Source organism: Chelonia mydas, chromosome 6 (assembly GCF_015237465.2).
Source record: "Chelonia mydas isolate rCheMyd1 chromosome 6, rCheMyd1.pri.v2, whole genome shotgun sequence".
NCBI lineage: Eukaryota > Metazoa > Chordata > Testudines > Cheloniidae > Chelonia > Chelonia mydas.
This window is the reverse complement of record NC_051246.2, coordinates 20,977,433-21,003,610: the sequence shown is the minus strand read 5'-3', so window position 1 is coordinate 21,003,610 and position 26,178 is coordinate 20,977,433. Positions and strand designations below refer to the sequence as shown.

Here is a 26,178-nt window from a genome sequence, read left to right as displayed (position 1 = left end):
AGGGGCTCAGACACCGCCACAGCCTGTAACTTTGTGCACAAAGGATTGTTTCAGGGAGGGAAAAGCCCTGTGTTATTGCTACAGGCTAAGCGCAGGAAAGTGAAACTAACCTTCTTTGGGCACCAGGAAGGGGCCATGGCTGCTTTGAGCCCCGCTGAGAGGTTGCACGAGGAAGCTACCTGTCCCATCTGCCTGGTGTATTTTACAGTTCTGGTGTCCATAGACTGTGGGCGCAATTTCTGCCGAGCCTGCATCACCCAGTTCGGGGGGGGGGGAGGGGGACGGGACGGGATCAGGGCCAAGCTTCTCCTGTCCTCAGTGCTGAGGTGTTTTTCCCCAGAGGAACTTCAGGCCAGACAGGCAGCTGGCAAACATCACAGAACTAAGTAAGCGTTTCGGGTTAGGAACCGAGAGAGAGCCAGGATGGGGAGGAAACTGTGAGAATCACAAGGAGGCTTTGAAACTGTTCTGCATAGAGGATCAAATCCCGATCTGTGTGGTTTGTGATAGATCCCAGGATCACAGGTCTCACAACGTGAGAGGAGGCTGCCCAGGAATACAAGGTAGGAAACTGCTCTGTATTGTCCTGATCTAGGTATGTTATCTTTACATTCTGACTTTTTAATATTAATTTTATATTGTTTCTAGTTGCATTTAGAGTCCCTCGCCTAATGCACCTTGGCATTTGGATGTATTATTTGACTGGTATTAGAAGCCATTAGTATTACCAATCCTAAGCATTCAAAACTCATGAGTCAGGCCTCCCAAAATCATAAGATTGGCTCAGAAATCATGACATTTAAAAGCAATAAATATTGGGTCTCTTTATTTGCCGTCTGGCTTTTGAGGCTTTAGGGTTCGTGTTTCCAAGCTTTGGTCCGTGGACATGTGGGCGAGGAACATATATTTAGGTTTTTAATGAAAGCTGTAGGTCTCACATAGTCACCTGACTCCAGGAGCTGGGGCTTTAAGAAAACCATCAGCTACTGCGAGACTCAGAATACAACCATGAATTGGCAACGTTGATTGAACCTGATCTCTTCCAGCAGCTGGAAGTTTCTTGGGTTCAGCTGTAGTTTTCCTCTTGGGTTAATAAACGGGATAGAGCTAAAGCACAATTTAAATGGAATCCAGGCACCAGTGTAATGTTTTGTTTTGAGGGGGCAGGAGAGACCAACCCAGAAAAGAAAAACCAGATTGAACCATTTCCCTTCCTTTCCCTCAGGAACATATCTGGCATTGTCTGGAGATTCTGAAGAAACAGACAGAAGCTCTCCTTGCATTTATATCACATGGAGAAAAGGAACACCTGGAACGCCTGCTGATAGGTGCTATTGTCACTCAGGGCAAATTCAAATAGGGGCAGTTTTATTACTACCTTCTGGGCCAGATTGTTCCCCCTTCTTCCATGCATGGAGGGGAACATCTACATATGGATTTCACCCCACCTGTGCAGAAAAGGGAAGGTTTCTGCAGCCCAGGAAAGAGCTGGATCAGGGTGCGGTGAGTCACAGCAGCCCTCCCACTAGCCCTATGGAGAGTAAATAGGAAAGAGCCCCTCTGGTCCTGTATGATTACTCTCAGGGCTGGCCTACACTGAAAACTTACATCGGCATAGCTACATCTCTCAGGGGGGTGAAAAATCCACACCCTCCCCGAGGGACGTAGCCATGCTGACCTAACCGCTGGTGTAGACAGCGCTAGGCTGATGGAGGAATTCTTCCATTGACCTAGATACCACCTCTCGGGGAGGTGGATTAACTACAGCAACGGGAGACCCTCTCATCACTGTAGTGAGTGTCTACACGGTAGCATTTTAAGTGTATATGTAAGCAGAGTCTGAATGAGCTCTCCCCTGACATCTAGTGGTGAGCTGTGGAAAAAGACTTCAGGAGCTGATCTCGTCTGCAAAGTTCACCTTCCACCCTGTGTGGAGGGGAGATGGGGGGGTAAGGAGGCACTTTACATGCTCCACTGCTTGGGCACTTGCTCATCGCCGCAACGGCTGATTGCCGCGCCTCTCTGCGAGGCTCTGCTCTGGCCACAACTCTCCGCCAGCCGTCCTGCGGGCCGCTTGCCGCACCTCTCCAAAAGACCCACCCTCCTACACACAGTGACTTCCGCAGTGTCCCCAAGGGAGCAACAACAACATTAGCCAATAAAATACCTCCTCTGGGTTCCCCAGCGTGTGTCTCCTTTAAAACATAACCACCCTGGGGCAGGGACTGTCTCCATTTTGTGTACTGTACCTTCCAAGCACCTGGCCGGTGATTACCAAGTAATGGGTTTGATTCCCCAGTCCATTTCGCCCATGCGACCCGTTGGATTTCAGTGGAGATAATCCCACTTTATGCTGGTGGAATGGAGAACAGAGTCAGGCCCAGTGGGTCTGGAGCCCCTGTTGAGCCCAAATGAGGTCGCCAGAGCCAATGTGCCATTCTAGGGAGCCTAGTCAGAATGACAGTAACATTTAGAGTTGGACACTAAGCAGCAAAAGGGTGGGGTTGGGCGTGAGATTTCAGCCAGGGGAAGCCAGCAGACGATGTGTTCTCTCTCTCTTTCTGTTTGGTTTTCTACTACAAAGCAATACATAAAGCCAGACGAATTCTTGGATTTCAGCAGACACCTATTTTTAGGGGATTGCAATGCAGGACTCACTTGCGCAATTTTGTTCGGGTTGGGTAGAAACATTCCTCCTTAGCTCCGGAGCTAAACTACCCATCTGAGTCAATATTCCCTCTTCTGGTGGGTTTTAGGTGGGTGGCCAAAATCAGACTTTAGGGAGAAAGAAAAGGAGTACTTGTGGCACCTTAGAGACTAACCAATTTATTTGAGCATAAGCTTTCGTGAGCTACAGCTCACTTCATCGGATGCATACTGTGGAAAGTGTAGAAGATCTTTTTATACACACAAAGCATGAAAAAATACCTCCCCCCACCCCACTCTCCTGCTGGTAATAGCTTATCTAAAGTGATCACTCTCCTTACAATGTGTATGATAATCAAGTTGGGCCATTTCCAGCACAAATCCAGGTTTTCTCACCCCCCCCCCCCACATACACAAACCCACTCTCCTGCTGGTAATAGCTTATCTAAAGTGACCACTCTCCTTACAATGTGCATGATAATCAAGGTGGGCCATTTCCAGCACAAATCCAGGGTTTAACAAGAACGTCTGGGGGGGGGGTGGGAAAAAACAAGGGGAAATAGGTTACCTTACATAATGACTTAGCCACTCCCAGTCTCTATTCAAGCCTATTATTAAGGATCTACAACCTATCCTGAAGGATGACCCAACACTCTCACAAATCTTGGGAGACAGGCCAGTCCTTGCCTACAGACAGCCCCCCAACCTGAAGCAAATAGTCACCAGCAACCACATACCACACAACAGAACCACTAACCCAGGAACCTATCCTTGCAACAAAGCCCGTTGCCAACTGTGCCCATCTATTCAGGGGACACCATCACAGGGCCTAATAACATCAGCCACACTATCAGAGGCTCGTTCACCTGTACATCCACCAATGTGATATATGCCATCATGTGCCAGCAATGCCCCTCTGCCATGTACGTTGGTCAAACTGGACAGTCTCTACGTAAAAGAATAAACGGACACAAATCAGATATCAAGAATTATAACATTCATAAACCAGTCGGAGAACACTTCAATCTCTCTGGTCACGCGATTAAAGACATGAAAGTTGCAATATTACAAGAAAAAAACTTCAAATCCAGACTCCAGCGAGAAACTGTTGAATTGGAATTCATTTGCAAATTGGATACAATTAACTTAGGCTTGAATAGAGACTGGGAGTGGCTAAGTCATTATGTAAGGTAACCTATTTCCCCTTGTTTTTTCCCACCCCCCACCCCCCAGACGTTTTTGTTAAACCCTGGATTTGTGCTGGAAATGGCCCACCTTGATTATCATGCACATTGTAAGGAGAGTGGTCACTTTAGATAAGCTATTACCAGCAGGAGAGGGGGTTTGTGTGTGTGTGTGTGTGTGGGGAGGTGGTGAGAAAACCTGGATTTGTGCTGGAAATGGCCCAACTTGATTATCATACACATTGTAAGGAGAGTGATCACTTTAGATAAGCTATTACCAGCAGGAGAGTGGGTGGGGGGAGGTATTTTTTCATGCTTTGTGTGTATGAAAAGATCTTCTACACTTTCCACAGTATGCATCCGATGAAGTGAGCTGTAGCTCATGAAAGCTTATGCTCAGATAAATTGGTTAGTCTCTAAGGTGCCACAAGTACTCCTTTTCTTTTTGCGAATACAGACTAACACGGCTGTTACTCTGAAACCTGACTTTAGGGAGAGATTTTCAAAGGCACAAATGGGAGTTGGGGGTGGCCTAGCCCTTGTGCCTTTGAAACTCTCACCATGTGATGGAAAATGACATGCCATGTTAACTATGGAGAAGCTGCTGTCACTCCATCACATGTGTGTGACACATTGTACCAGGCACAGAGGGCAAAAGCCAGCTCCCATGCAGCCAAACGTACTAGGTGCAAGCTTAAGGAAGTGCCATTAATGGGTGCTCAAAGGGATGTTGCAGAAGCTGAGCTCAGCAGAGAAGGGGTAAATATTGGTCAGCAAATATGCAGGGAAGTAATAAGGGCAGGTAATTGGGAGGTGAATCAAATTCAGCTGTCAATAAAACCATTTCCCAAGGGCAATATGAGCAGGAGGATGGTGCATTCCCCTCCTCCCCACTCCCATCTAGCATTTTCCAAACATCTCCTCACTGGCCACAAAGGAAGCAGGGAAATCAAACAGCCTCCCCCTGGAGCACGTCACTTATGCGCAGGGCCTGTGCAGCCAAACCTCAGTCTGTGCCACAACGCAGCAGGGGCTCCCAGGACTCCTGCTCTAGGACGCCTGCTCCCTGCCATGGTTGCGTAGGTTTGGTGGTTTTAATACCTGCCCTGACAAATACAACTTAAAATGGCTCGGCGGATGCTCTCTGGATCCGGCCAGCAGCTGCGGCGAAGGAGACGCTCTGCCCTGCGATGGAAACAAACAAACACACAAGCTGTGAGAAGGACCCTGGCTCTAACCACCCTCTCTCTGGTTATTCCCTTTAGTCTCCTATGTTAAGGTACCATCCAGGGCCAGGGTGTTCTACTAAGTCAGCTTCAAAGCAGGAAATGCAGTCAGGTAGTTACGCCCCCAGCCTACCCCAGCGGCTGCGGAGGGCAGGAGATAGCCTTGGCTGTGGGGAGCCGACAGCTAGTCCAGTCCCTGCCTCTGCCAGCAGGTGGTGCTGTACGCAATGGTCTAGGAGTGCGGGTCATGGGCCGGCTTGCACTATACAGCCCCAGCTTTTCCCAGGAGGCAGGACCGGCCTTAGGGAAAATAGCTCCTTGGGCAAACTTGTATTTTGGCATTCCTGGCCCCTGTTGTCTGCCCATCCATGCCCCCATCACCCTTGGTCCCCACTTGCTCCCCAGATTCCACACCCATCCCCCCAGACTCCTATTGCCTCCCTGGGCTTGCCAGCCCCCCATCACCTCTGGGCCTTGCTGTCCCCCTCATTGCCTGGAGCTCCCTTCTGTGGCCTCGCACTCCAGGCCCGCCCCACTTCTTGCCTCTTGACCACAGTGGCCCCGTGACCACGGCACCCTGAGCGGTCATCCACGTTGCCCTCCTGTGAGGCCGGCTCTGCCAGCAGAAGTGAGTCCAGGGAAGGGTGTAGGACTGGGAGACCCAGAAGCTTTGCTGCCCCCTAACTTTTCCCAGCAGTGAAGATCAGAAACGCACAGCACAATGTCATAGTGGGGAGACACTGTACCTTCGGGTAAGGGAATGCGTTGGCCCGATGATACCAGCACAGCCTCCAGGGGGCACAGCTGCGGGTCACGTGAGGACTTTGTCACCTTTATCCTAACGTTCTCTTTGGTGAGCGTGAAGTTCAACTTGCTTCCAAGGTAAGAGACTCCAGTGACCTTGAGTTTGCTGATGTTGTCCGGGCATGTAGGGTCAAAGTTCAGGCTGCTCTTGGTGATCCTAGGAAAGGCAGAGAGGAGTCAGGGGTTAGTGAATTCCATCCACGGAGGAAGAGACACTGGCTATTCTCCTTCCTGGGCTGTCATTTTCTTAGAATATCAGTGAGTCTTCCAGCACCCCCTCTTGAGCTGGGAGTGTCATAACCATAAGGGTAGCCTAAAATTCCTCCTTACCTATAAGGGGTTAAGAAGCTCAAATAACCTGGTTGACACCTGACCAAAGGAACCAATGGGGACAAAAGATACTTTCCAATGCGGGGGGGGGGGGGGGGGGGGGTCGGGGAGGGAGGAGAAGGCTTTGTTTTGGGTTCTTTGTTTCTGTGTTCGTTTGCTCTTGGGACTAAGAGGGACCGGACATCAATCCATGTCCTCCAAACCATTCTGAACCAGTCTCACATATTACAGAAACTGTAAGTGCAACCAGGCAAGGCGTGTTAGTTTATCTTTGTTTTCTCAACTTGTGAATTTTCCCTTTGCTGGAGGGAGGTATATCCCTGTTTCGTTGTAACTTTGAAACTAAGGCTAGAGGGGGTTCCACTGTGTTTTGTGCATCTTTTGTTACCCTGTAAAGTTATCTTCCAACCTGATTTTACAGAGGGGATTTTTACCTTTTCTTTTTTTTTTAAATAAAATTCTTCTTTTAAGAACGGATTGATTTTTTTCCAGTGTCCAAAGATCCAGGGATTGGGGTCTGTGGTCACTTTGTAACCAATTGGTTAGGGTATTATCCTCAAGCCTCCCCAGGAAAGGTGAAGAGGCATGCGATGTGCCACAGCTCTTGACTGACTCTTCCAGCACTGTCACCTGAGCTATTGGTAACAGCTTAGCTCAGCACTACATCACAAAAGACTGGGTGGCTCCGGAGCATGCTAATGGCATGTGGAGCCTTAACCTAGGTCACTGGGCCAGTGTCCTAGTGACAAATGGTTGTTAGCAGCCGATGTGACAAAGCCCTGGCTGGGATGATTTAGTTGGGGATTGGTCCTGCTTTGAGCAGGGGGTTGGACTAGATGACCTCTTGAGGTCCCTTCCAACCCTGAGATTCTATGATTTCTGTTTGGAGGCCCATGTGAAAGGAGTTGGAGGAGGGGTGGAAGTCATCTCAGTCTGCCTGCTAGGGGAGATTTGGATCCAGATTCAAACTCTATGGCTTGAGTCCATGTCTAAGTGGAACATGGAGTCCAAATACCTTTGACGGGTGGAAAGGTGGCGATTAAGGTAGGAGTTTGGATGGGAAACCTGCAACTCACACCTATGTCTACCAGAGACTTGGGAGTTTCTCACACCTAATACTGACCACACACACCAACAATGAATGCGACTCGTTAGTACTAAGTATTTTGCTACATATCAATCTTACCACCTCTAAACTCGATCTGTCCTCAACTAAGCTCTTTAAGAATATGTTCCAGGACCAGAATCACATCTGTTTTGGGCATAAATGCTGTGCCCTTAGCTTTGAAAATCCACCAGATCTGACCACCCTAAAGTGCTCTCTGGGTGCTGCTTTTAGGGCCACTGAGGATACTTTAGTTCAGTTTTTTCTAACTCAGAGGTTCAATTTTTTTTCAGAACCACAACTTCCCACGCAGCTGACTGGCTCCCCTTACTTATTTACTGCAGGTGCTGCTGGTTTTGACCCATAGGGCAGGAACACTTGGAAATGGTTCCACATGTGTGTTTGGGGAGCTCTCTACTCTTGCTCTGAGCTGGGTCCATTCTCACTGCGCCAGCCCATGTTCTCAGTCTCAGCTGGAGATTTCAGCTCCTCAGGAGCTGATGTTGGTGGTGAGTTCCCTCCACGTGGTCTATTTTGGGCCCTTTAGTTATTTACAGTTTCTCTGTCCCTGTGAGGAAGATGTTGTTTTTCAGCCTGGAGGCTGGTGTGCCTGGTCATTAGGGTGATATCCAGATCTCTACTTTGCTCTAATTCAATATTGATTCAGCTGGCTTTGCTCTGCTCTGAGTCTCTTGTATCTGGATATACATTTTGTGGCTGCGACCAGTTTTCCCAACGTTAATTATGAATGAACCAGAAATAACTGCGTTAGTAAAAGGGCTCAGACATTATTACCAGCCTCTGGCAAATCTTAAACAGATTGAGCAGTGTCCCACTGCAGAGCCATGTTCCTTTCCTGTAGTCTCTCTCACTGAATGCTGTTCACCAGGATATTTGGGTGCCAGTAGGAAACAGTCTCCTTTTCAACCTCCCATCTCCTGCCCCTGATGTCACAATAAATCACTTGATGGTGATATCCCAGGCCAGTGATTCGTACATCACTGGGTGAAACCAAACCTTAGGAGACACATCTGGCTAGAGCGGAGATAGCTTCTGTCAGCTCCTCACCATCTTCCTACCCAGCAGAGAAGAGAAAGGGGAGGTAGAAAATGGCTTTGTAAAATGCCAGTTTGCTAACGGGTTATTTTGACACCCCCTGCCCACAGTGGGAGGGGAGGGCTCAGTAGAGCTAGTTGGAAACTAGAATTCCTATTCCATGGGAAATTTAATTAACAAAAATAATTTTTGAATTGGAACAAAAAGTCAAAACTTAGAAATATCACTGCAGAACCGAAATCCCTAAATTTTGTTTCAGGAACATCAAACCAAAGCAGTCCAATAAGGTTGAAATGAAATAATTTGACCGCAATGAAACATTTTGATAATTTTCCATCAAACATATCGGAATGTATCAATTTAGTTGAATCAGCATTTTCTGATGGACAACTCTTCTGTTGGAAAACATTCATCCAGCTCTACTCTCAAGCAGTACCCGAGACGAGAAAAGATGGTCTTGTAGCTGAAACACAGGATTGAGGCTCCGGAGATGTAGCTTCTCAGCTCTGCAACTGACTTATCATCTGACTTTGAGGAAGTCACTTGCTCTTCTGAGCCTCAGTTTCCTCATTTTTAAAATGGGAAGGATGCTAGTTTTATTATCAAGAGGGGAGACCAGTCGCCCTGAGATTCAGGCCAACTTTAATATTTAAAATGTCAGAGTTTGACTTAGCCTTTTGTCACCTCAAGAACTGATTTCTGTGATGTGTCTCCAGTGATTTCTGTTAATTTGAGAAAATCTATCCAGCATATATTTCAAATACTCAACAAGAGTCAGTCTATTTACGACATTACTTAAGAGGGGCAAACTCTTGCTATCTAAAGTATAAAGCATCAATAGGCAGATGTAAAAGCTTACTCAAAATGTGCAGTTCTGTAATGCTGTACCTAATATACAGGGCACATTCAAAGATATTTACTTTGTATGCTTTTAAAGGTGTGTTTTAATCTTGATGGTGGGCTTCCATTTTTGGAAACTGGCCTAGTAATAAAAAGTGGATTATTAAATTTTTTAAAAATTTTGTCATGGGTATTTGCACTAATTTTTGAATCAAGATAAATCTAACCAAATCATTTCAGAATTAATGGATTCAGGTCTTTGGGCTGGTCTACACTACAAAATTAGGTTGACCTAGCTGTGTTGCTCAGAGGTGTGAAAAATTCACACCCCCGAGAGATGTAGCTAAGCTGGTCTAAGCTCCAATGTAGGTCAATGGAAGAATTAGTCCACTGACCTAGCTACCGCCGCTCGGAGAGGTGGATTTACTACAGAAGAATCCCTTCCATTGTTGTCGGAAGTGTCTACACTATAGCCCTACAACTGTGCCGCTGTAGTGCTTCTAGTGTCGACATACCCTTGGTGGCCTTGGTCCTCCCAACTTAGTTAGTGAAGAGACCTTAAGCCCCAGCATCCTGAATGCTTTCACCATAGGACCACTCATCTTGCTACATTTAAACGTGAAGGTTCTTAGAGATCTTTTGTCATGGTGGTCAAGAAGTTAAATGGGTAGCAATAGCGCTCTCACCTGAACCCCGTGTATCCAAAAAGGATGGCCTGCAGGAATCCTCCCATACCCGTCAGGAAATTCACAGCTCCTGACCCGTCGGAGTTCTCCACCCAGATCTACACCAATGAGTGAGAGAGAAATGACTTAGGCCCTGTCAGGATTTAGTAGTTACGCTTCATAACATTACATGCCGTTGGAAAGTGTTAATTATGATCATCACTTGTCTGATCCCCTGGGAGCCCAGAGAACTGCCCCCACTCCTGCCACAGAGGGAGAGGGTGAGTATGATGCATTCTTCCCACATGGTCCTGCTGCCCCACTGTAGGGAAAAGAGGAACCCTATTTAGGTCTTCCCTGCTCCGCAGCCCTTCACCCAGCAGGAGGAGAAAGGGAGCCATGGTGGGTGAGATCTAGTCACCGTTGGAAAGAGGGGAATTGGCAGCTGATAGTGGGCCCTCTCCTAGCACTGGGGGGGGGGGTGTTGCAGTGCCCCCAGCCCTGCAGCCCACCCTTAATACGAGGAGCTGGGAGGGAGAGCAGAGCAGGGTGCTGCTTGTCCCACTGCCGCCACCCATAACGAGGAGAAGGAATCTGGGGTGGGCATGATGCCCGCACATTAGCCCTGCTTCCCCTGGTGAGAGGAGAGGGAGAAGGGTGGTGGTGCCATTCCCCCATGGCCCATCAGTGCGCAGGAAGTGGTGAACTGCCCTGCAGTAGGCAAGACAGAGATCAATAACGCAGAAGAGGCCGCAGTGACTGATAATACAGTTAATGTAGGTGCTGGCCTGAGTGACATCTGTCAGCAGCTCGGGCTGCTTGTGATCAGCCATTACAGACCTGCCCAGATAGATTCCCCTTCCACCTATCTACAGTGGCAGGGGGCAAACCCCACTGCACCTGCCTAACCTTGAATGGCTCGGTGATGTTGTTGAAACACTTGCTCAGTTGACTCTGTGCCCTCTGGATCTCCTTCAGCTCCATCCAGCCAACCGCAAACATGCTCTGCAGGAAAGAGAACCAAACAGGTGTCTCCTGGGTGCACTGCGAGGAGCTGAGCCCTGCAGGAGGCTCCCCCCTTTCACACTGAAACCATTTGGCTTCCACTCTGCTTGGCTGCTTACCCAGGTCATGGCTGGCCCATCCAGCTCAGTGACAGGTTCATACATCTCCAGGTCGTTCCTTCGGACTTCAGAGCTCATGGGATACATCACTGGGTATCCGAGCAAAACGACATCAGCTTGTTTCACGTGCTTACCTGGGGAAGGGACAGACAGAGGGGCAGGGCATATATGGGAACTAGGAGTGAGAGGTGATGGGCCCAGCTTGAATCTCAGATCCCAGGGGGAGCGTGCAGGGCTGGCAGCTAGAAAGATCATTGTTTTCCTAGTACATTAAGCTAATTTGATAGGGAGTCATTTAATGCAATACACTGAGAACCATGTGATGCCATTTCAACAGAGCAACACTATAACTGAAGTGCAAAGCAAGCACCTAGAGAAGGTGGGTCATGGACACAGGAGATTAGCTGGGGATGGCTCAGGTCTGGCTGGCTGGAATTTAGATCAAGACACAGCGACTTCCAGTTTTTTAGAAAGTTTTGCATGGACGTGGTCCTAGCAGGTCCTTCTTTGGAAGCTGGGGCAGGGCCAGGATATCACCCAAAACGCCCCGTTTTAACATGGTGTTAACCAGGCAAGGCTCTTTGCATGCACAGAACCAGAGAGCTGCAGGCATTACCGTGGAGCTCAGCCTTGCAAACGTAGCTTCAAGGTCCAAACAAGCATTCAAACAGTAACCGTGCCACTTGCAACCAGAGAAAGGGCAAATTCCCGAGGCGCTATGGACCTATCCCTGGCAAAGAAAATCTTGATATAGGCCAACTTCTTTAATAATAAGTAGGTGTGGCAAAAGTTGATTTTTATTTTTTATAGTTTTGATTGATGTTTATTTTTAAACATGTTGTTAGATTTTTATTCATTTCATTTAAATTTAATTATGGGGGGCGTCAGACAATAATTATTTAATGACAGTAGATGTTGAGATTCAAAGAGTTAAAGCGTTATAACTATTAAAACCAAAACTGTCAACATCACGTGTCAAAATATACAAAGTAAATCTCTGTAAATCAAATTCTAAGATGTTCCCAAACAGCACGTTTCTTATTTTGCCAGTTAGTCAAATTCAATTATTATCACTGGAAATATTTTTTCATCACTTTGTGTATGGACAGTGAAATTGACATTTACCAATAAAAATCGAATTCTTCCAAGCCTAATAGTAACCCAGAGATGAGAAACACCCCATCCAGGGCAGAGAACAGCTCAGTAGCCACACCTTCTACAATAAGAACCTGGGTTAGGTGACCCACCAGTATGCACACTGCATCAGCATCGACCCTTCTTCAAGAGGCCAGCAATGCACCGCTTGCCCTAAGCCCTACATAGTCAGGATCTATTATGTAGTCAGTTACTATTGTGCTGTAGAGTATCCGCAAAGGACAAATCGAGGCTGAGATGCAGTCCCTCCCCTTCCTGTTCCTCCGACTCACCTGGGCTGTACCCATCATACTCTGGATGGTAGTTCCTGGCTGCATCAAACGGCACTTTGACTTTCTTGGCAACCTCCTGCCACTCCTCAGGGACAGGGATCTGGAAATCACGGGCCACCTCGGCTGCAAAGTTCAAGCTGGGGGGGGGGGGTGGGGGGAGTGAGCAGAGACTGTTTATATGGTGTCTGCAACGCTTTAAAGAGCAAAATATAAGAAGAATTGGAAGCAAAGGCGCTAAGCCAGCCAGTCGCCCACAAGGGAAATAGCAAGACTGAAAGACCATGGCCCAAAGCATGAGCTTCAGAGAGCTGCTGATGCCTCCTGGAGCCTGGGCTTTCTTCTGAAACCTGCCAGCTTGCTAAGCAGCAGGGAAGACTGATCAGAATGTTTCAGTGTTTCTAGAAATCATGCGCGTTACCTCCTCTGGGCCACGGCGTTGGTGTAAACAGAGTTATCGACACTGTAGTGATACTCATCTGGGGGCATGACACCTGGAGGAAGAGGGAGGAGACGTCACACCAGGGCAGTTCCTGTCCTTCTTTTGTTTTAAACCCCTGGCAGGGCCCAAGGGAGTGGGAGGCTGGGTGAGCATGGAAGGCACAAGGGAGCTGCTCCAGCCACTCTCTGAGCACACAGTAAAGCTATGCTAGGTCTGAGTGGGAGCTGCGGGTTAAGCCCTTGGTAGGCTGCTCAGGAATGCAGAGGACCCTGGAGCCAGTGCATCCCATGCAGAGAACAGCTGTTACTATACACCAGAGTGAGGCAGGCCAAGCTGGAGAAGCTATGGGCTTTCACCTGCCAAGTCCTCTCCCAGAAACCGGCTCCCAGGCAGGGGAATTACCTTTGATGTGGTAGCACTGCTCCTCCTGACTCCACACCACCCTGCTGCACCAGTACTGAGCCACCGTACCGACCACGTCCCAGGCTCCTTCCTCCCTGAACAGCTTCTGGTCCTGGAGGGAGCCAAACCCAGAGAGAGAGAGAGAGAGAGAGAGATGGGGAGCCATGAGGAAGAGAGACGATGGTACCCAAAGCCAGAGGGAGCCACGAGGAACAGAGACAGCAGTACCCAGACCCAGAGAGATGGGGAGCTGGGAAGAAGGTGGACATTGAACCAAGAGCCCCTTGGCTGAAATCACAGCAGCTGCTTCCCTTGCCTTGCCTTTTTCCAGCATCAGCACAAACACAATCCCTTTGTCCAATTCATCGCATGACTGCTACTGCACTGCTCTTTGGGGGAGCTATTCCCAGTGGAGTGTGTTTACAGGCTTGGATATCCCTGAACTTTCAGCTGTAGAGTGCAATATACCCTCCAGCCCAGACACTACCTCCACAGTGAAGAAATAAGGCCAAATTCAGCACTAGCGTAAGTGGATGTAATTCTGTGGATTTCAGCAGGAGTTGCACCAGGCTGACTCTGGCCCATTGACTCATTTGAAGAGTGTGTAATCTCCTTAGTGAGGAAATCTCATACCACCGCCTCTAAGCAGTTCCACACAACGGGAGGGGAGCACCACCCTCTCCCTGTGCTTGATGGGTAGAGGAGACTTCCTCCTCTAGGAGAAAATGAACCTCTGTCCTGTTCTGCACACATAGTGTAACAGGCTGTTCCCGGAGGGATTGGGGGGAAATTCAGTTCCCTGAGCAGGCAAGCAAACAGCTCTGTGGATTAGACTTTGTCCCTGCCAGTAATTTTCAGGCCTAAGAGACATTTCAAGTATGTCTACACTGCAGTGTAAGCCCAGGGTTAGTACAACTCAAGTTAGCAGACCCTGGGTTTGTTAACCTAGGGGTTTGAGCATCTACACTCAAAGCAGAATCTCCTTCCTTAGAGGTTTTTAAGGTCAGGCTTGACAAAGCCCTGGCTGGGATGATTTAACTGGGAATTGGTCCTGCTTCGAGCAGGGGGTTGGACTAGATGACCTTCTGGGGTCCCTTCCAACCCTGATATTCTATGATTCTATGATTTGTAACACCAGGGTAGAAATTGTTGAACCCTGGGTCCCAACCTGGGGCTCCAGTGTCTACACTGCTTTATGTGGCCCCAAGTCCAGTCACCCATATCCCAAATGTCCTAGTGCCCTCCATAGTGTGGTTGCTCTAGCCCTTTATTTGTGGTGCCATGTGGGAAAACTTGACTATCCACCTGATTATCCGGAAGAAAAAGAAAGTCATCCCATGGGATTGTGGTATACTTTTGGTGGTTTTGCAGAGCATAAGTCTAACAGGTCTGTATCTACACTGCAAAGTAATAGGGCTTGAACCCTGGGTCCTAACTTGGCTCAGGCTTGGACCCTCCACACCGGTGGGTCCTGGGACGCTGGCTCTGAGCCGTGGATTAGTGCGATTTGTGTGTAGATGGAAGGGGGGGTTAGGCTTGAGCCTAAATTCTAACCCTGGGCTTACAATGGAGTGTTGACATACCCTTAGAAGGCTTCATGTCAGTCCCACCCGCTTTTGAGAAGACAGGTTTCTAACTGGATGACAGAGAAGAATGACAGCTACAAAAATCAATGTGGGCTATTTCATGCTTCTCTTTAGTTGGGGTTCTTTAGCTCCTACTTAGAGAGGGTTTAGCCTCAGGGCAAGGGAGACACGAGAAAGATAAATGTAATACTCAGGGCACAAGGAGAGCAGCAGGGCTGTTAGGGGGTCCAGGAGACTCTGGTAACTGGTTGTACCAGCAGTAGTTAGGGGAAGGGGTAAAGAGAGACTAGTCCGGGGCTGGATAGCAAGATGCTGAAGAGTGGAATAAGGAACAACATCTGAGGAGCAGGCGTTGAAGAAGGGCCACTGTAGATCATGGAGAGCCTAGTCAGGGAGTATTACTGGCCATTGTGAATGGGGGAAAGGATAGCAGAGATGATCTGCTCTGGGAGGGAAGGAGTAAAGTCACCAAGGATCCTATCCAAGAAATTGCCCAGAAGACTGGTAGCTGTGGCCACTGGGCCTGTCCTGTTTCTGGCACCATCCTCATACCTGCACCACAGCGCGCGTGTCTCGGTTACCTGTGTGGCGTGATAATACTGCTCAAATGCCAGCAAAACATCCCCATTGATGTGAACTTCTTGCGCTCCATAAATCTCTTCAGGGCAGACTTCCTGGCCCGTGGCTGCGCTCTCCCAAGGGAACTTGGCACCCTGCCGGAAAAAATACCCCCAGGAGAGGCTGAGCATGACCCTCTGAACCGAACAGACCAGGGCAAGCTAAGTATCAAGAGGTTTATTCCCTTTGGTGGCTGTCGCCTCTGTTTGTTTTCTGACAAGTCTGTTCCTACCTGGTATCCCTGCTCCTGAGCATTCTTCAGGGCTCCACCTAGTGCTCGAATACGGTACTGCAGGATGGCTCGGGCTGCTTCAGGGTAAAATAACAGGATGTTTGGGTATACCCATGTGTCCTGGAAACAGAAAATGAGTCTGTATCAGGTCAGACCCTCAGTGAAATTAGGGGAGGTTAGGACAATGAGTGTGCCAGGACCCAGAGAGAACACCAGGGCCAGGGCTTGCCCTCCCAGCCTCTGAATACTGAGGGATCCGTAGACCCGGAGCCGCCGAGGCCCTGCCAACACAACCACTGTTAACTGTGCATGTAACTGGCTAGCGGCACCGTGACTTTATCTCATTAAAAGGAACATGGTTGAGTTGTGCCCACACAGGTGCATTTCTGCCCCCACACCCATACTGGTGTCTCCAGACCCGCCACGCTCCCGAGCCCTGTTTGTAACAGAGTATTCTTGGGGAATCCAAGCAGTTCTCCCATAGAGCCCCAGCTGGGGGGCCGAGAGCCTGGAGGATGTTCCTACGCAGCAGCAGGACATGGGGTAAGGCACTTGGAGTTGTCCACCCCACAGATTGCTAGGCAGAAGGGCCATCCAGACCCATTCCAGAGACCTGGTGTAACTGCTGCGCACACTACAAAATAGTCCGTGCAGTGAGCCAGTTATAGGGAGAAAACCATGTGCTGACATAAGCCTCTGGCAGGGGGGAACACTCGGAGCTGACCATGGTCACGTGCCAATTTTAACCACACTAAACATACGTAGAGCCAGAGGCCACCCTGCCAAGAATGGGTTACAAATCTGGCTATAGGGACAGGGTCTGGGTTCAGCAGGTTCTACATCCCATCACACTACTGCCATTAGTTGTCTTCCCAGCCTCTGAGTGCTGTAGGATACACACCCCGGGGCACGGCGACCAAGATTTGCCCTACCAGCCTCCCAAGACGTAGACTGTTGCCACGCCTCCCAGCCAGTGCCGCGTTTCCCGCTCCCAGGCTGGAGTGCTGTAGCATGTCTGATCCCCAGAACGGAATTATGGGCTGCAATCCTCTGTAGCTCACCTGGTCCCAGAAGACGTGCCCCCAATAGTCTTCTCCCTGCGTGCCATTGGATAACCCGCCGGGACTGATTCCATGGAACAGGAAGTCAGGAGAATCCAGGGGAGGAATTGCACTCAGCAGGTAATACAGACATCCATACAGGGCCTGCCTCAAAGGGAGAGGCCCATCTACATCGACCCGGCATCCTTTCCAGAGTGCTGCCCAGGCCTGGGTGTGAGAGGAGTATAAGGAGCCAGCCGCAATCAGGGACGTTCCTTCGCTAAAGCACCTCTTCACTTCCTCTTCACTCTCTGCCACGGCGGTCAGGAAGTCCCAGGTTCTCTCCTGCTCCTCCCCTGGCAGGGTCACAGCCTGCGGCACCGGAGTCCAGATCATGTGCACCGTGGGCTGGGGAGCCCCCTCCACCTCGGGGATCAAAGTTTTCCCATAGATATATCTGCAAGATACAGCAAATAGCAGCTTCGCCTCAGGAGCCAGAGAGGGGTCACAAAGTGAATGACTCAAGGGGACAGATCCTCTGCTGGCGTAAATCAGGGTAGCTCCGTTTACTCCAAAATAGTTACGTCAATTCATAGTAGCTAAGGGTCAGGCCCATACCGTTGTGTGGAACGGGCCTTCCCTCCTCCCCGGCCCATTTAACAGAGAGGGACTCTCACCACCAAAGAGAGCTTCCGAGTCTGAAAGGTATCATGACTCTCATTCCACTGTTATTAGCAAGAGCTGTGGAGCACAGCATAGGGGTGGTGAGAAGAGAGACCAATAGACATGGAGGGGAAATAGACAGATGACCCAGAGTAGGGAAGAGTTCAGGGTTCCCATTTACACCCCCTCTTTCCTCCCCTGGATTGTCTCGTTGGCCCAGATCCGCTAAAGTATTTAGGCTCCCAACTTTCATTCATTTCAAGCCTAAATACCTTGGGCTTTCTTCCCCCTTCAGATTGTCTTCCTCTCCACACCCCTGGTGGGAAAAGATAGCAAAATGCCCATGGCAAGATGCCCCTCCTCTGGGCAGCACCCGCCTGCAATGGGACACTGAACAGCCTGAAGTTTACCTCCTGGCTGGCACCACACGTTGGGGTGGGGGTGGAGCTGTCTCCGTCAATTGAATTAACATCCTCCCCCCCGAACATCAAGTAAAACGTCAAACAGGAAATTGAAGAAATCCCAACTTAGGTCGAGCTGGACTCTAGAACTCTCAGCTTTCCAGACTCTCCCTTCTCCTTCCATTCTAGTCAGTGGCTCTTGTGGTTGATACGTCTGTAGCTGTGACACGTGGCATCCGTTGCCGTGGCACCACCAAAAGTACCGAGGGCCTGAGGCAGCTCCCAAGCCTGACTCTCAGGGCCAGCCCCTCTGGAGCACGGGTAAAGATGCTCAGAGTTATTCCAGCCTAGATGCCTCTCAGAACCCCAGCCATTGTCCTAGCTTTGTTGTTGTCACCCATTTGAAAGGTGGAAAGAGGGCGAGTCCTTTTGTTCCTCGGGCCACAGCCCTGCTGGGTACACCCTACCATGACCACACTCACTGAGCTCCCTGGAAGTCCTGCCCCTGGTGCAAGTCCAGGTCTCGGCTCTGTGGTGTGAATTGCATCTGGAGCTGCACGGTCACTGGTGGGCCTCTGGCAGCCGATCGCTTGATGGTGATGCTGAAGGCCAGCAGGTGTACGAGGGAGTGGTGGGCGTAGATCCTGTGAGTGGCGGTGTAACCTGGCGACTGAAGCAAGTGGCTGAAAGTCCCTGCAGACACAAACAGAGTTATCATTTGGAGCTTCCGCTCTCAGATGTTCCTGCCTGTTCTCTAAATCTAGGGCCTGATCCTGCTATCGGATCTGGGTGGGCGCACACCTGTGCCTGTATGGAGCCCTGTTTGGAACAGGGAGAAAGGACAGTCAGAGGTACCATTGTGACAGGTACATAAAATGCACATGGGCCCAGAGTATCAAAGGTATTTAGGCACCTAACTTCCATTGGTTTCAATGGGAGTTAGACAGCTAAATACCATTGAGAATCTGGGCAATAGAGCCTGCAGGAAATATGAATCTCCGCAGTAAGTTGAAACCCAGCAGGGATTTATTATCAAAGCAAGAAATAAGCCAGGACCAACCCTCAAAACTGAACTCTGGAGTCAAATCTCACAAGCCTGATTCTTGTGTGTGGACTTTGCTTAAAGAGTCTGAAACACCATTTGACCCTCTTCTCTCTGGTGATAAAGAACACCGGTGACTGGACTCCATTAAGGGTCCTTATTTCTGTTCAGTGGTTGTTAGTGCTGAAATTACTGATGAACTGGTTGAGTGGCTAAATCTTAGACCTGGTTTGAGGACAGCGTTGCAGTGAAAGACAACAAAGAGGCAGTAAAACAGTGCTTCCTTTTAGCTCAGTGGTTTGAGCATTGGCCTGCTAAACCCAGGTTTGTGAGTTCAATCCTTGAGGGGGCCATTTAGGGATCTGGGGCAAAAATTGGGGATTGGTCCTGCTTTGAGCAGGGGGTTGGACTAGATGACCTCCTAAGGTCCCTTCCAACCCTGATATTCTATGATTCCACTTGCTCCCATCAGCTTTGTGTTGCTGTAACTGAGAGGAGAATCAGCCTAGTGTCTCTAAAACAGACCTACTTAAGTACTCAAAAGACTGGATCCGAACTCTCCCAAACTTCGGAGTTCAAGATCTGGACCAAATTCAAAAACTTTCTCAAGTGCCAGTTTTTTAGACTGAGATAGAGTAAGTGAGATTAGGTGCAAACTGTGAAGAGGGAGCCTAAACTGGATCCATTTCTGATGTTGTGATCCAGAATCTTATTTCTGGCTGATCCACTGTCTACACTAGTACCGGAACCATTTTATCCAAAAATGTTTAAACATGGTTCTTGCCTGTAAGTAACTGCTAATATAGTTTACCAGGACAGAGAAGCCATGGAAGGAATTGTGTTATAAATAGGCTTGTCAGAATTCAATTTTTTTTTTAGAAATAATTTCAACTGGAAATATCAATGTTTATTTTTAAGCATTTTTAAAATCTATTTAAATGGGAGGGTTAGACAATTATTTAATGACAGGAGACATTGAGATTTAAAAAATTAAAGCTTTATAGCATCAGATGTCAAAATATACAAAGTAAATAGCCTTAAATCAAACTCTGATAAATTCTCAAGAAGCATTTTTCCTACTTTGTCTATCTGTAAATTTCAGTTATTATCGATGGAAATATTTTTCATCGGTTTGTCTGTGAAATCAACATTTACTAACATTTACCAATAAAAATCGAATCCTTCCAAGCCCAGTTATAAACTGTTTTACTGAACATCATGGTTAAACATCATTTACTAACATGGTTCCAGCAGGTGCACAGACATGGCATAAACACTAGTGTCTTATTCTCAGCTAAAGGGAAGTTGACCAATCTCAAAAGTGTAATGCTAAGGTGGAAAAAGTCCTCTGTATTCAGAGTCCGGTATAATCAGGCCTTACAGCTTTCTATGTGTTGTGTTTATTTTTAAAGACATTTAGCCACTATTCTGTGAAATTCATCCCTAACATGTGCATGTGAGCACTCCTTGCTGGCTCTGCAGAAGCCATTCACTGTTCCCAGACTGTGGGGTATTGAAAACTGTGTTTAAAGTCTAAGCTATCACTTTAAATTTCTGAGGGGTTTCCTGGTCCTGCTTGCAGGCCAGTGGGCTCTGTAGGGGAACATGCCATCATCAGACTCAGTTCTGCAGACAGCCAGCCTAGAGTAAGGTGGGATGAGTTGTGCCTCTCTTTTTTAGGGAGCAGCCTGCTTTGTCTCTCTCTGTTTTGGGTTTTTGCGTATGATTGTTTTGAATTCTAAGAAATAAAGTAGTTACACTACAACCCTTCCAACAAGAGTATTTTATCCTTTTTATCTGTCTTCACTGTGTGTATGCCATGAACATAGCACAGACTTGTGCATGCTTTTGACTGACCACTGTCCATGATGCCATGCACACAGCAAGAAGGAAACACAAAGCCCTGCTCATTTCTTGCTATGTTAGAAACATGGGGCCAGGAATGGGGGAGAGAGAATGTGTCGATCCGATCACATAGATAATGAAAACACTGGTAGGAGGCTTTAGCGATTTAACTTCTAGGCTTCTAAGTGGGAGTCACTGACAATGAGGAGAAAAGAAAATCAGGCAAACAAAACATTAAAGCACAAGAAAGCAGTTGCTACTTGGGAGCTGAGGCTCTGTCTGTTTACCTGTCCTGGTGTTCAAAGTGAAGGTCTCTGTCAGTCCATCCTCACCAGGCACGTTGATTCTGACATTCACAGGGCTGGGGACATCGGCACGGTGAGTGTCCCCCACTGCCCCATTATACACCCCGTTTACATGGAGGATGTCCCTATAAACTCGGGTCCCCAGATAGGCATTGGTCACTGTCGCAAGGAGGCGGGGATCTGAGGGCAGAGTGCTGGAGGTGAACACAGCAGGATCTGTCCCACCGTCTGCCATTGCTGCCTTCTGTAAACAGGGAACAAACAGAATCGGAGACGAGGATTAAATAAAACAACACCACACAGTGATTTTTTGTCCAAGACAATCCTGTGCCCCCACAATCTTACTGCAACATTATCGTGGTGCCTGGCTGAGATCTCAGAGTGCAGTGGATCAATGAAGAGGTATTAGGAAGTTGCCATGATTTGCAGGTGGCAGGGCATTTCTGACAATGAGAGTGGTGCGTGGAACAATTTCTCAGGCCTCCATGGCTTCTAGACCTGAGGACTGGAATAGCCATATTGCAAGTCAGGGTTAAGGTGCATTGGTAGAATTGTGGTGGAATCGCAGTCGCTGTTGCAGGTTAGGACTCAGGTGAACTGGTGGGCCTGTATGGGAGCCCAGAACTGGAAGCACAGGGCTGCAGGGGCAATCTGCATTCTCTCCCTGGAAAGGAAAGACTGGCGCAAGGATGCGGAGGAACCAGGAGGGAGTCTGCACTCATTGCATCTTAAAAACAATGCAAAAACCCCACCTGTCATGGAAAAATATTTGCCGCAGCTCACGTGATAATCCTCTCACCTGGCGATGGAAATCAAGCCAGTGCCCGGTTCTGTAATGCACCCCAGCAGTCATTCTTAGCTGTGGAAAGTGGGTGCAAAATGCTACCAAGTCACGCTCTAGCTCAAACAGGAAATAATTTGGGGGAATTCCTGTGTCATACAGGAGGTCAGACTAGATAATCACAATGGTCCCTTCTGGCCTTGGAATCTATGAATCAACGAACAGAAGAGTTTTAGACCCACTTTGAACTAAGTAAATGATTACAAGGCGCCAGTCGAGAACCAGGCACAACATTCTATGTCAAATGAAAATGCTTCTGTCAGAATGTCGTGGGAAAATTCAAGTGGCTGGTTCCTTCTCCCTCCCCGCCTGTATCTTAGTGCAAGGGATGTCTCCCTTCTCTTCGAGATAGTCACTGCACTGTTTGTTTTGGGAGAGAGACACAATCCCATGGGAGACTTTGAACTTAGGGATCTGGTCCAACTCCCTTTGAAGTGCACAGAGGAGTAAGATCAAGGCAAGCCCGGGTAGCTTTTCTCTCTGTAAGGGCTAAGCATGCAAGAACTCAGGAGGCCAGGCCAGGATTCATAAGTTGCTGGCTGTTTGGGACCTTGAGTAATGAGAACGCAGCCGGGCGGCAGCTCCCCTGCTCTTAATCTCTCTCTCCTAGTGCCAGGCTGGCAGTACTGGAAATCCCTCCGTCTGCTCATGGCTGGCAGCTCTCCTGTCAAACTCTCCTGGCAGTTTCCCACCTCCAAATGCCTCTCTCTGTGTGGCGGCCCCCAGGAATCAGCCAGGCAGAAAACACGACCCACAAGGTTTCAGAAGTTGAAAAGTTGTATCTTGCCTTCTCTTTCAGGGCTCGGCTGGACTCTGACAGCTTGAGGCTGCTGCTGCAGCTGCAGGATCTCCTGTAGGAGGGGCGAGGGAGGGTAGAAGGAAGTCACTGAGCGGAGAAGAGAGGAAGGAAATAACTTTTTTTGAAAGAAAAACATTGAGACAGGTACTGCTCTAGGGGGATCTCCTGAGACACTCCTCTCCGGGTAACTGAGCTCACTGCTTAATGTATACGAGGGGCGTGAAGTGCTGAGGCCTTATCCATAAGGACTGGCTGTCTAGAGATCAAACTGCTGCAGGGGCTGTCCCAGACTCAAGCTCCGAGCAGGACAAGCAGAGGGAGGGAAGCCCCGAGCCGAGTAGCTTTCAGCTGCAGATTGCACAAGAGATCTGTGAGGATTGGGATTATTACCGAGCATGATCTTTGTCTAGGGACTGGCTATTTGTCCTTCCCCGCTCTCCCCCTACAATCCCAGGCAGTGTGGGTGGGAGGTGAGGGGTGGAAAGGAGGGAAGGTGGAAATATATCACTTTTAATGCTGAATGACAGGGAGTGGGTTCAAAATGCTGTCCCAGTTTGCCATATAAAGGAGGGGAGAGCATGGCTACACTTCGGCCACTACAGCGACACACTACAGTACTGCAACCGTGCTGCCATAGCGTAAATGCTTCTGACGCCGACCGAATGGGTCTTCCCGTTGATGTAGGGAGCCCACCTCTCAAGGGGTAGTTGGCAGGTCAATGGAAGAATCGCTCAGTTGCGCTAGCTGCATCTACACCGGGAAAGGGGTAACGGGGAGTTGGGTCAACCTAACTACAGTGCTCAGGGTACAGTTTTTTTCACAGTCTTTAGTGCCGTAGCTAGGTCAGCCAAAGTTTGAGGTGTAGCCCAGCCTAAGGGTATGTTTACACAGCATTTGGGAGCAAGTCTCCCAGTCCAGATCAACAGACAGGCTAGCAGGGCTCCCACTCGTGCTCTAGAAATACGGGAGCTGTATAGACACAGCTTTGAAGCTGCGGTTCAAGCTCCAAAGCGTAGGAAGTGGGGATGGGCTGATCTGCTGCAAAATATCCAAGGCCCTGTGAGCCATCTCAGGCCCAGAGGGCTGAGAATACAGGCTGGCAGCATATTTGGATGATTTTACTTGGTAAAGAGCCAGATTAAGGCAATCCGGAGCCACAGGCCCACCACAACACAGGCCTCCTGGGTCCACTCCTGAGCTGTGGCCCCGCTCCTCCTTTGGAGTCGCAGTGGCAGGGAGGCCCATTTCCTCTCCTACAGAGGAACAGACAGTGGCATGGGCCCCCCTTCTCTCTCCAGGAGCAGCAGGGTCCTCCCCCTTTCCTGGGGACGCAGGGGTGTGCTTGGGTGGGGGGAGTAGGCCCACTGTACTCTTCTCCTGCTGCCACACACAGAGTCCTCTTCTGGGCAGTGCCCTGTTGCCATGGGGAGGTGCTAGGGGTGCTGCCTACCCTCTCACACCCTCCCCAGGTGAGTCCCAGCCCTGAGAAGGGTTTGGAGAGCAAATCCCAGCTCTCCTGACCTCCCGCCAGCAGCGCCTGGCAGGCTGCCTCCCCCTGCCCTGCCGGTGATGGCTGCCTCCTCCCCGGTGTGAGCACAGAATCCAAGAGGCAGAGAGCCAGGCTGGCTGCTCCAAAGCAGGAGCCCACCAAGGACAGAGCCTCAAGGCAGCAGGGTGCTGAGGAGCTGGGACATGTGGTTGAGCGGAACTGGGACGTGGGGTTGAGGGGAGCTGGGGCGGGTGTTCAGAGGGGCTGAAGTTGAGGGGAGCTGGTGTGGGGGAGTTCAGAGGAACTGGGACATGGGGTTGAGGAGAGCTGGGGTGGAAGTTCAAAGGGGCTGAAGATGAGGGGAGCTGGGCTGGGGCAGTTCAGGGGAGTTGGGGCAGGAGTTCAGGGGGCTGAAGGGGAGCTGGTCCAGGACAATTGAGGGGATCTGGGGTGAGGGTTCATGGGGCTGAGGAGGGGCTGGGGGGCATGAGGGAAGTTGGGCCAGGGCAATGCAGGGGATCTGGGGTTGGGTTCATTGAGCTGAGGGGAGGCTGGGGGGTGTGAGGGAAGTTGGCTATGGCAATGCAGGGGAGCTGGGGTGAGGGTACATGGAGCTGAGGAAGGATGGGTGGGGGGATGAGGGAAGCTGGCCCAGGGCAATTCAGGGGAGCTGGGGCACAAGTGTTCAGGGGGCTGGAGCTGAGGGGAGCTGGTGTAGGGCAATTTGGGGGACCTGGGGCACAGGGGCTCAGGGGGCTGAAGGGGAGCTGGTCCAGGACAATTGAGGGGATCTGGGGTGAGGGTTCATGGGGCTAAGGATGGGTTGAGGGGGTGAGGGAAACTGGTCCAGGTCAATACAGGGGAGATGGGGATCACCGTCGGGGGCAGGGGGCAGAAAAGCGTTTATATTTCTTTAAGCCAAGCCAGCCCCATCCTCCCACACCAGGTCTTTGCTTTGAACGGGTGTTACCACTTCGTGTATTGCACCAAGTGAGCTCAGGTGTGTCAACAGCTTCTTGTAATTCTCGGGTATTAAGCTTTTATTACAGGAAATACTGTAAGCAACTCTCATGATCTGTTTTGTATTAGCACCAGCGTGCTATTTACTGCTTGTTTTTATTGTACTCAAATTCTTGGAAAAGAACTTGAGCAAAATTCAGCTTTGGTGTAATTTCCTTGAAGTCCATGTCTAAGGCAGGCTAGCAAAGCAGCTGGAAAGGTGATACCGGATAGCTTGGGACAGGGTGGTTAACCTGAGTGTTTCCTCTTTCCCCCATAAGCATCTGTATCTGTAAAGGCTGGAAATACTTGAGATGTGGGGAAGACATTTGTATAGCACCATAAACTTACCTTGCACTTCAAACATAGAAAGAACCATGGTCCCTTGCCATAGGAGCTTAAGGTCGAATGCTGGATTCTGCAAACACTTATGCATGAGAGTTACTGTACTCATGTGAGTAACTTTACACACATGCATAAGTGTTAGCAGGCTCTGGGCCTAAATCAGATTAGACAAACACAAAAGAAAACCCAGGATGACCGGTGAGGGGAGGAAACAAGGGCATTCCTGAGGAGATGTGATTTAAAGAACATTTGAATGCAGGAGTGGCCGATCCAGGCACAGGGGCAGTGTGACAGAAGAAACGGAACTGAAAGCAGGTAAAATAAATGATGGGAAGAGCAATGACCAGGATGAGTAATGAGGATAGAAACAAAGGGTTCGTTCGGATCCCATTCTACTCTCCCTGAAGAAAGAGGTGTCATGGAAGCCCTGAAGTCTAGTAAACCAACTGGCATTTTATTAAAGAATTAAAGAAAGCAACCAAATGTCAAATAGAAATTTTAAAATACAGTTAATTACAGAAAAATTACATTACTAGAGCTTGCAGGGTGGACATAGCTGTCATTCTAAGCAGGGCACTGAATCAACATTTCAGACAGTTATAAAGCTATATAGGCAATTGCACCAGGTATAAGTAAATGTGACCTGATTTACAATTTACAATCAGGCAGCTGATTGAGATTCTAACAACTTAAGAATCAGTTAGACTTTCAGGCATTACAGCACA

The 26,178-nt window shown here is 49.1% G+C and overlaps 1 protein-coding gene across 3 annotated transcripts; it reads right to left on the bottom strand.

The window, feature by feature from the left end:
* Positions 1–817: 817 nt before the first annotated feature.
* PGGHG (protein-glucosylgalactosylhydroxylysine glucosidase) lies at positions 818–22,705 on the bottom strand. 3 transcript variants are annotated; one of them, XM_043548084.1, is made up of 14 exons: positions 22,609–22,705; positions 20,963–21,224; positions 18,271–18,481; positions 16,746–17,181; positions 15,685–15,804; positions 15,416–15,547; positions 13,249–13,360; positions 12,826–12,898; positions 12,408–12,544; positions 10,981–11,114; positions 10,766–10,861; positions 9,878–9,975; positions 5,803–6,017; positions 818–5,015 (listed from the first exon to the last, which is right to left on the bottom strand). In XM_043548084.1, exons 2-14 carry the CDS (start codon positions 21,213–21,215, stop codon positions 4,951–4,953), a joined length of 2,082 nt encoding a protein of 693 aa, XP_043404019.1. In that variant the 5' UTR covers positions 21,216–21,224; positions 22,609–22,705; the 3' UTR covers positions 818–4,950. The 3 variants fall into 3 exon arrangements, with proteins under 3 accessions (XP_043404019.1, XP_043404018.1, XP_043404020.1); XM_043548083.1 differs by having other exon boundaries at positions 4,233–5,015; positions 22,514–22,696; XM_043548085.1 differs by lacking the exons at positions 18,271–18,481; positions 20,963–21,224; positions 22,609–22,705 and adding an exon at positions 17,798–18,249 and having other exon boundaries at positions 4,233–5,015.
* Between the last annotated feature and the right edge of the window lie 3,473 nt (positions 22,706–26,178).

Excerpts from the sequence above, each read along its gene's own strand:
- PGGHG (XM_043548084.1), bottom strand. The coding sequence starts at position 21,215 with ATGGCAGACGGTGGGACAGATCCTGCTGTGTTCACCTCCAGCACTCTG. Across the intron at positions 15,548-15,684 it reads CTCAGGAGCAGGGATACCAG|GGTGCCAAGTTCCCTTGGGA; the intron begins GTAGGAACAGAC and ends TTTTTCCGGCAG. Across the intron at positions 5,016-5,802 it reads ACGCATTCCCTTACCCGAAG|GGCAGAGCGTCTCCTTCGCC; the intron begins GTACAGTGTCTC and ends TTTCCATCGCAG.